Source organism: Porites lutea, chromosome 4 (genome assembly GCF_958299795.1).
Source record: "Porites lutea chromosome 4, jaPorLute2.1, whole genome shotgun sequence".
In the NCBI taxonomy this organism is placed as follows: Eukaryota; Metazoa; Cnidaria; class Anthozoa; order Scleractinia; family Poritidae; genus Porites; species Porites lutea.
In genome coordinates, this window is record NC_133204.1 from 8788614 (window position 1) to 8797495 (window position 8882).

The 8882-nt window shown below is 48.3% G+C and overlaps 1 protein-coding gene across 1 annotated transcript; it reads left to right on the forward strand.

The window, feature by feature from the left end:
- The first annotated feature begins 2871 nt into the window (after window positions 1-2871).
- Window positions 2872-4341, forward strand: LOC140934140 (TNF receptor-associated factor 6-like). Its single transcript, XM_073383816.1, has one exon. The coding sequence runs from the start codon at window positions 2872-2874 to the stop codon at window positions 4339-4341; it is 1470 nt and encodes a 489-aa protein (XP_073239917.1).
- The last annotated feature ends 4541 nt before the right edge of the window (window positions 4342-8882 follow it).

Here is an 8882-nt window from a genome sequence, read left to right on the forward strand (position 1 = left end):
TACCTTCAATCTCGTTTGGAAGTTTGCCATTTCTGTAGATCGCTGATGCCGTCGCGAAGGTAAATGGCCATGCCGACGCCGCAAACCTTGCCCCAATAAAGGCCTCGGTTGCTACCCATGCTCTGGACGATGAAAAACTCAACGGCGACGTTGCAGAGGAGACTGACCGACATCATGGCAAACGTCGTCAACATGTGATGGACGCGACCGTGAAGGAGAATGTACACGAGGTTACAAAACGTGTATTCCGACATTGTCACGAACGTGCACATGCAAACGAGAATGGGTGTCAGTGTGGGATTGATCGATCGTAAGCGGTCAGGCACGGAATCTCCTCCAACGTCGTCTGAGCGATGGTCAGCGGCACCGACGTGTACCACTAACGCGGTCAATAACGCAATGATGAAAAACGCGACAACTTGCTGAAAACTAGACAGACGTTTTCGATGACTGGTTTCGTTGTGCACCCCGTGCAAGGCGTGAACGAGTTCGAAACTCGTACCCAACATTTCCTCGGTGATTACCAACTCGAAAGAGATTCTTTGTCGATTAGCTTTGTCCGGCACCTCCGGCAAGCCCTGGTAAATGGTATTGGTAGATTTTGGCGTTGGTGCACGAGTTTCTGGTCTCATACGTCACCCCAATACAGAGCAAAAGAAATGGATGAGGTAATGCTGGATTTATTAGAGAAAGAAGAAGCCTTGAGTTGTACCCTTGTCAAGGCGGACAAAGCCATAGAAGTCACCACCTCCTCGCTTCCTTCCAAAACATCCACGAGAACATTATGCCATCTTGACGCAATAAAGACGAGGGTTCAGGAAGGACTAGAAGAAGTGACCAAACAGCGAGTGAAGGCCTACAATAGCTTATCCCTCTCAGAGGTGATGCAAACATCCGTGTAATAGTAATGGTAATAAACAAAAATATCAGTGCACCACCAGATCCTCGATGCATTCTATGCCCATCTTATTGTAGCATCTTCTCCAGTTTACTGGGACTCGCAGATGAGGTCGATTACAAGACAAGTGATCCACGCCGCGCTGGTCTCTAAGGCGGCAATGCATCGTCTCGACCGATAGACGATATACTTCCATAGACCACTCGACGTTGTCAAGGCACATCGCGTGAGATGGGTAGTGGTCGTTCAACTCTGAGAGCGTCTTTATGAGCGGTGCAAATTTCATCAGACGACAATGCTCACGAGATCCGGAGACGACTGGGCCGATGGGTAACACGCGCAGTAGTGGGGTGGAAAACTGCAGCACTCCTTTGTTGGGGTAATTTAAGGCGAACGGAGCGGGTTCCGCAAAAGCTGCCATGAGTTCTCGCCTCGGACGCATGGCTTGAAGCTTCAACAGGACTTCGTCGACGCGTTGTTTCGTATCGACGGTCATACCACGTCCAATAACCGTATCCACGAGGACGGTTATTCTGACCTCCCACAAGTGCGTACCCCATAACTCGTGAGCAATGCATGCGGCGACAAACATAGAGGTATCGTCCACTTCTGCCTCAATCAACCGTTGGAGTTCCGGAATCTTCTCGCTCGCGGTCCATCGCCCGGTCTTTAGTCGCGTCGTCAACAACTCGATGCAAGGGTTCGACCATCCGTCGGACAGATCTCGACCGTCTTTCTTTATGCGCCAGTCTTTGCCCGATTCGATTAGCTGAGCAAAGAGGACTAAGAGTTTTTCTGCAGGTAGGTCTTTCAGATCATAGAAGCCTTGCTCTTCACTCGTAGTAGCGTCCACGACGGTCTCCATCGGGGGTAGATCCAGCCTTTTACAGGTGCTGGTCTTGGACGCAGTAAATTGCAAGAATCCGTCTTCCCACACTTTAAGCATAGATTCGGGACGGAATGCGGAACACGTCAAGTTTCGACTGGCCTCCAACACGAAGTCTCTGTACGATCGGGAATAAAAGTAAGCAAAGAATATCAACCTCTGCCTTTCGACCGGCATGACTTTCGTGCGTTCGGGTTTTTCGATCTTCGCCGTTTTTTGCTCTTGTCGGTTTCACGAGCTATTTGTACTGCGGCTAGTTCAATAGCTGGTTTCACTTGGGCATAAAACCAACCGTCGTTGCGTCTTATGATTTTCTTGCGGATTCCACCTGCGTAGCTTTGCAGCAGGACTCCGCGGTCGCATTTGGCCAAGGTCAAATAGGTCTTGAGCTGAATGATCTCGTGACGACCAACGGCTCGAAAACCATGCCGGCGATGCTTGATCTCCAAAATGCACGTCCTCCCCTTCAGATCGCGAAAGCTGGCATCGACTCGACCGATCAAGTGCACCCTTATAGACTTGTTTTTCGGGTGAGTCCACGTTCGTTGGTAGCATCGCTGTCTTTCGCGAAATTTGTAGGCAAACTTTGCCTCTAATTGGTCGATCACCTCATTCTCCATTGCTTTCCCTAGTTCGGTGTCAACGAAGGAAGAAATAATCCGCTTCGTGAAATTCACGTTCATGCCTCTGGCATCGGCTTCGATGGCACCCTCCGATGATGTCAGCAAATCCTCACCCTTCTTTCCATCCGTAAACTTGTTTGGGCAGCTCTGGAGTCTTTCGACAAAACGTCTTGACGCGGGAAGACAACGCAAAGCAGCAAATTCGTCGAACCTTCCATGTAACGAGGATTTTCCAGGGCGCCAACGGACTCCTCCTCTACGTCGAATTCTCTCAAGCGCAGCCCGTCTAGAATCAAAAACGTTCAGTTGAAGAAGTGCAGCTACGTCGGTAACTGCCACATTTACGAACCTCATGATGTCTATTGTTGCCTTGATTTTTTTTTATTGTTAGTGTGTGATAGATTGACTACTCGGAATACTCACGGGCTCGATCTAACCCCATATATCTCTCGAAGCATACAGGAATGTACTTAAGCCAGGCGTCAGCACCCTCTGGATATGACGAATATTTCGATCCACCACTGGAGGCAAACCACGAATGTCCGATCTGTCTTTCGGGGCTGCGAGAACCGATGCAGACGTCGTGTGGGCACAGGTTCTGTAGAGACTGTATATTATGGAGCTTCAGATCTGTTAGCCACTCGTGCCCCGTGGATAACGAAAGGTTGGACGAGAACTCGCTCTATCCGGACAATTTTGCTAAGCGAGAAATATTGTGCCATGACGTTTTCTGCCGAATGAAAAAGGAACATGGGTGTACGTGGAAGGGACCCCTTAAGACGATAGATGATCATATGAAAGTCTGTGCTTTTGTCGACATATGTTGTCCCAAGAATTGTGGAAAACAGTTACAGCGTAAAAACGCGAAACAACACTTGGAAACCGAGTGTCCTAACAGAACCACACCATGCGAGCACTGTGACAAAGAGGTACACTGGAATGGCCTTGAGAATCATTTTCGAACGTGTCCAAATTTTCCGGTGTCGTGTGGACAATGTGGACGACAAAACATTGTGCGAAAATTGATGGAACATCACTTGGACAACGAGTGTCCCGAAATGGAAATCAAATGTGCTTTCAGCGTAGTGGGTTGCACATTCGAGGGAAAACGAGCCACCGTGGAAAAGCATGTCGATGATCAACTCGGAAGTCACGTCATGGACTTAGCAAAGACGTTTGGTGCTTTCATAGCAACCCAGAATTTGGGAACTGAATCACGGTACAATTTTCCAGAAAACGTGAGTTGCGTTGCAAGGGCCAACAACGTAGCCTATTCATGCGACCCAAAGGCACCGCCTCATCAACAATTGAAAGAAAGTAACGAGCTGAAGCGTAGGATCAGTTTTGTTTCTGGCGAAGTCGAAAACCGGGAATACGCCCTAAACGGGCCCAGCTCGAGGCGCCAAAGACCCCTGCTAGACCTCGATGCAGTTGTTTGGCAACTTGAGACAAAATTACTGGAATTCGAAGGCCGTGTCTGTAACGGAACGTACATTTGGAGGGTAGAAAATTACCGACAGCGTCGACAAGACGCAATCGCCAATACGATGTCAGCCATGTATAGCCCTCCTTTTTACACCAGTTTGTACGGCTATAAGATGTGTCTGAGGATGAACTTGAACGGTGTGGATAGTGGCTTGGGGAAACATATTGCCTTATTTGTCCACATGATGCAAGGGGATTATGATGACATTTTGGAATGGCCATTCTTCGGGAAAAAAATCAACCTCTCCATCTTGGACCAGTCGAAGCTTCATTGTCATATAAGTGAAACTTTGGTCGTTGAAGACGACCTTATTGCTTTCCAGAGGCCCACTGATCGTCGTAACTCTAAAGGGTATGGCTACGTCGAGTTTGCCCCCATTGACCATATTCGTGAACCTCGGCATGTAAAAAATAATACTATGCTTGTTCGCGTTCAAATTTTTGATTAAGGTTTAATTTCCATTATACATATATATATGTATATATATATATATATATATATATACAATTATATAATAATATAATATAATATAATATAATATAATATAATATAATATAACACAGTATAATATGGTATAATAAACCATACTAGACCGGAGAAAACAATCGATATCACTTGCAAAGTGTATTGAAATGGCTGTTTTATTGTCTTTTACACATCGAGGGACTAGTGAAACTCGTCATCGGATGAAGAGACCAGCGTTTTGTCCGCCATACTAGAAATCAAGTCATTTGCAAAAGACGCCAAGGCAGGGATGACTTCGTTAATCCACCATGGCTTGTCAAAGGCGAGCGGTAAATTTATGAAGAGTTTTTCCCCTTCGAATAATTCGATAACGTACCCTTGCTGTTTCTGCGCGAGAAAGAGATAGGTTTGCAGTTGAGCAAATTCAGTGGGGCTAACATTGGGTTTTCGTCCAAAACGCGTCTTGATCTCGACGACTCTGTCTATTTCATCCAGGCAATCAATGCGCCCCAGAATAACTACCTCGACTTGTTCGTCAGAGGATGTCCATGCCAGTCTCTCGTACGTTTTTTGCGTCGAACTACATTTGCCAATGCACGGGTTGGCTTCGGCGATGTCGATGGCCAGCATTTCGCTGTTTTTGCCCATTTCGGTCCTAACAAAACCTCGCGCCATGTCGACCAACTCTGTTTGACCCTCGTCTGACAGGGACGTTTTTAAACGAGCGACTAATTCATCAAACTTCGCGTGATCCTTGATGCTGTACTTTTGCCTTCGAAATTCGCGACCACTTTTCGTTAGACCTATGGCCTTGAGCAAATCCAAAGGTGGACGACAAGTGTCTGGAATACCAACTTTATCGATGCGTTCCCACACGCGTTTGATGACGTCGAGGCGAGAACAATACGGATTCAATCCGAGGATGCTACCTATCTCGGTAGCGTACAGGCGTATCTCTTGGCGAGCTTCGCTGGACGATGTGCTGTCGGCCATGAAAGCTGACGATACAGTTATGATGAATCGGTGACGGTCAGGGGAAGTCGTCCGTCGACAATCACGTTCAAAGATACAAATTGCCAGCCGATTGCCAGGATAACTGCCATCACCAAGTCGTCGCGAGTAGAAGATGTTTTCCCCGAGTAACAGTCTCGCGCCGCGTGATAAGTAAAAGAATCCATCTGAGTCACCAGTTCTTTTAGAGTAGCCCGAATAGATTCCTGGGTCGGGACGAGTTCACTGAGATCGGGCAAGACAACGTTGGCGATGCCGTCGTGTTGGAGCCCCCTGGGATGATCCAGATGAGCCACGATCTCCGCCACCGATTCACCTGCAGTCTTGAGAATTGCATAGCGTTCTTTGATGATTTCGGTCATAGTGGAGAATTGGTCCACCCAGTATACGCATCTGACAAGTGCCGATAAGGTGTGTTGTACGAGGGACTTCTTTTGACGTGTTGTTATCCCTGGTAGGACACTGCCCTCTACGCTTCGTGTCTTGACCATGTTGATCGTGCGACCCGTGTTGACATACTTCATCTTAATCTCCAGTTCTAGCGCTCGGCACAGATCCTGTGTCAAATTATTTTCGATCCAGATGGTAATTTCGGCCCGCTTAAGAATCGGATATAACCGTTCGATATTTCTCAGATTGTAGAGGATCAGGTCACGGTGAATGGCCGTCATGTACCCTCCCTCGTGGGGTTCGACGTTGTACTGATCGAGTGCCACAACCTAAACGAAAAAAAAAAAAAAAAAAAAAAACAATCATTGCTTTGCCGACCATGCAGCAACCACCGAGAGACGCAGTAAAAGCCACAAGGATCCTTTGTAGAGATCCCGTGCAACTCTTTCATCCTACGCAATATGACCGCGACTGTGTCGCCAATCGCGTCGAAGAACTCGTGCTAGCTGTTTACGAGTTACAGCGTAGACACAAGGCTTCCGAGCTCAGACACGCCGCCGAATGCCATGAGACCGCCATGTGTGTATTGGGCTACGATCATCCTCTCGCGCGTCTAATGGAAGACGACGTGGATTCCACGGTAAGACAAAAGACCATCGAATATTTGACTCCGAGTGATGCATGGTCGTCACTTCCTCCTAACACCGCCTCTCCGTGGACGGATGCCCTGGCGGTCATGTGTTGTGAGGCTGGGAAACCCCGTAAATTCGCTATCCTCGTGGAGGCATTGTGGCATTCTTCGGCAATCAAGACCGAGCGCGGTACAATCTGGATACTGTGGCTCTGTGCATTATCTTGCTTAGTTTTCCCCTTGGATGAGACCCACGTTCTAACTCGGCCGCTGATCGACAGCGTGATTTGCACTCTAGCGCACAAAACTCCGCCAACGTCCAGTTTCTCACCAATTGAGGAATGTGTTCTGACGATATGCTTCCTGGCATCGAGCGGAGACGAGTGTGGAACGCTGCGAGTTTGGTCGTCGGAAAACCTTCAAGACGATCGGGATCTCCGTCTTGAGGCTCTTATGAAAAAACTACACAGTCAAATGGCCGTTGGAAAAGCGAACTGCCGAGAAGGCAATGAGCTACTTACGTAAAAACATTGGTGCGTCGTCTTCAGTAAAATGCACAACCCGATACCACTGGTTTTACTCGCTGCCTGGACGGGATCGATGACTACTGCCACGGTTTGCACAGTGTTGAGCACCTCGTCTGTCAAGTCCATACGACGGTGTCGGACTACCTGGGCTATGAGGTTGGCCGGAAACACTGGTTGTTTAATTGCACCCTCGGCACAGGAGTAACCCATCACCTCTCTTTGGTAATAACCCTCTACTAACATTTCCATGACTCGCTCTACGAGCCCTTTGCGACCTGGTTTGAGATCGATGTGTCCCGGTCGTAGATAGAAACGATAAACGCACGTTTCTGTTTGACCTGCGCATGCATCGCACACCATGGATTGGTGAATGCTGTAAACGTCCGGAAACTGCATCAACCGCATCAACCAATGGCCACTCGGCATAGTGGAGCACAACACGGTCATGACCACCTGACGATTGATGAGATAGGCCATGGTCGATGCCACGGATTCTTTCCGGTTGAAACCGGCCTCGTCGATCACAGCCACGTTGGGGGACTGGCCTCGCCCGCTCTGCAACAAATTAAAAAAACGACCAATAAAAAGTCACATTATGTCTTAATTGATATATCGTTATTGTTTCTAGTTGGCAAGATCATCAATGAAAAACAGTCATGACAAGCGCAAACGCAACGACAGCGACAGCGACAGCGACAGCTACAGCTACAGCAGCAACATCAACGGGGATGACCCAATCGTCGTGGATCGAGGCCACGGTCGACATGAGTCAGGCTATGCGTCCATCGCCCCCTGTTAATCTGTTACAGCAAGTCAAAAACCATCGCGATTGGGTGAGTGACGAATACGTATTACGGATGGCAAGACAGAAATTTGGAGTGTTCACCAGCACGCTCGTGACTGGAGCGGCAAGATCCGAACAATGTCTTGCAAAGGACTTCGTCTGCGTTCACGAACCGCTGGGAGTGTTCGCGTGTCTAAAACACATGGTCGTGCATAGATGCAATGAGTCCTGGCAGCAGGTGAAAAAATGGATTGACCTTCCCGATGGCGAGTCTTCGTTGCGATGTCGCAAGATTATGGTGGGTGCCTCAAACGAGGTCAGCTGGTGTTGTGCCGTTTCTCGTAAACTTTTACCCGATACCACTGCTCTCCAGATGACGATATCTTCCGTGACCACATTGAACGATCTGGGAGCGGTCGTATACGGAAAGGGACAGCGAGAAGACAATGCATACTCAGCAAGGCTTATTGGCGGTTCGGTGAGGCGGTCTGGGAGTCAGAAACGGTCGTTTGACGACGCCTTTGATTTGTACACAAAAAGACACGATTTATTGAAACAGACTATCAATGCCGTAATCACAGCTTTGGTAGATACACAAAAACGAGCAAATTACAACAATCTCATTCGACAGCGAGCGGGCAGATGCGAACCCCTTCATTTGAAGGAATTTGCGCCTGGCATTCAACTGCTGTTGCGGAGTCGTCTCTTAACCCTTTGCGAGCGCCTAGTTCAGGAATTGGACGTGAAAGTGGACAAGAAAGAAATTAATTCTCTAGTGTTTTTTGCACTCGGTATCACGGTGCAGGGTCGCCAATTAGGTCCCGACATTGTCGCCCCCCGTCTTCCTGCCCGAAACTTAGCACCGCTGCCGATCGAGACCTTGTTTGAACGAGCCTTTGGTTTGCCACTCTCACAGTATTCCAAGATGGCTACCAGAATACAACGTTTGACAGGCGACCCTCGTTTTGCTCATAAATTGGGCTGGTGTGCATCACCGCCACCAGTTGAGTAGGGTAGCAGGAACTTGTCGAGCAAATTGTCTCCTTCTTTTCCCTCTTCATCTTCTGTTTCCTCTTCGTTTTCCTTCTCCACCGTCTCCGCGGAGTAAGAGTAGACGGGATCTGTGACCTTTGAATGGTCCATCTCTTCGTCTTCGTTCTCTGGTTCATCGTTCAGATCGC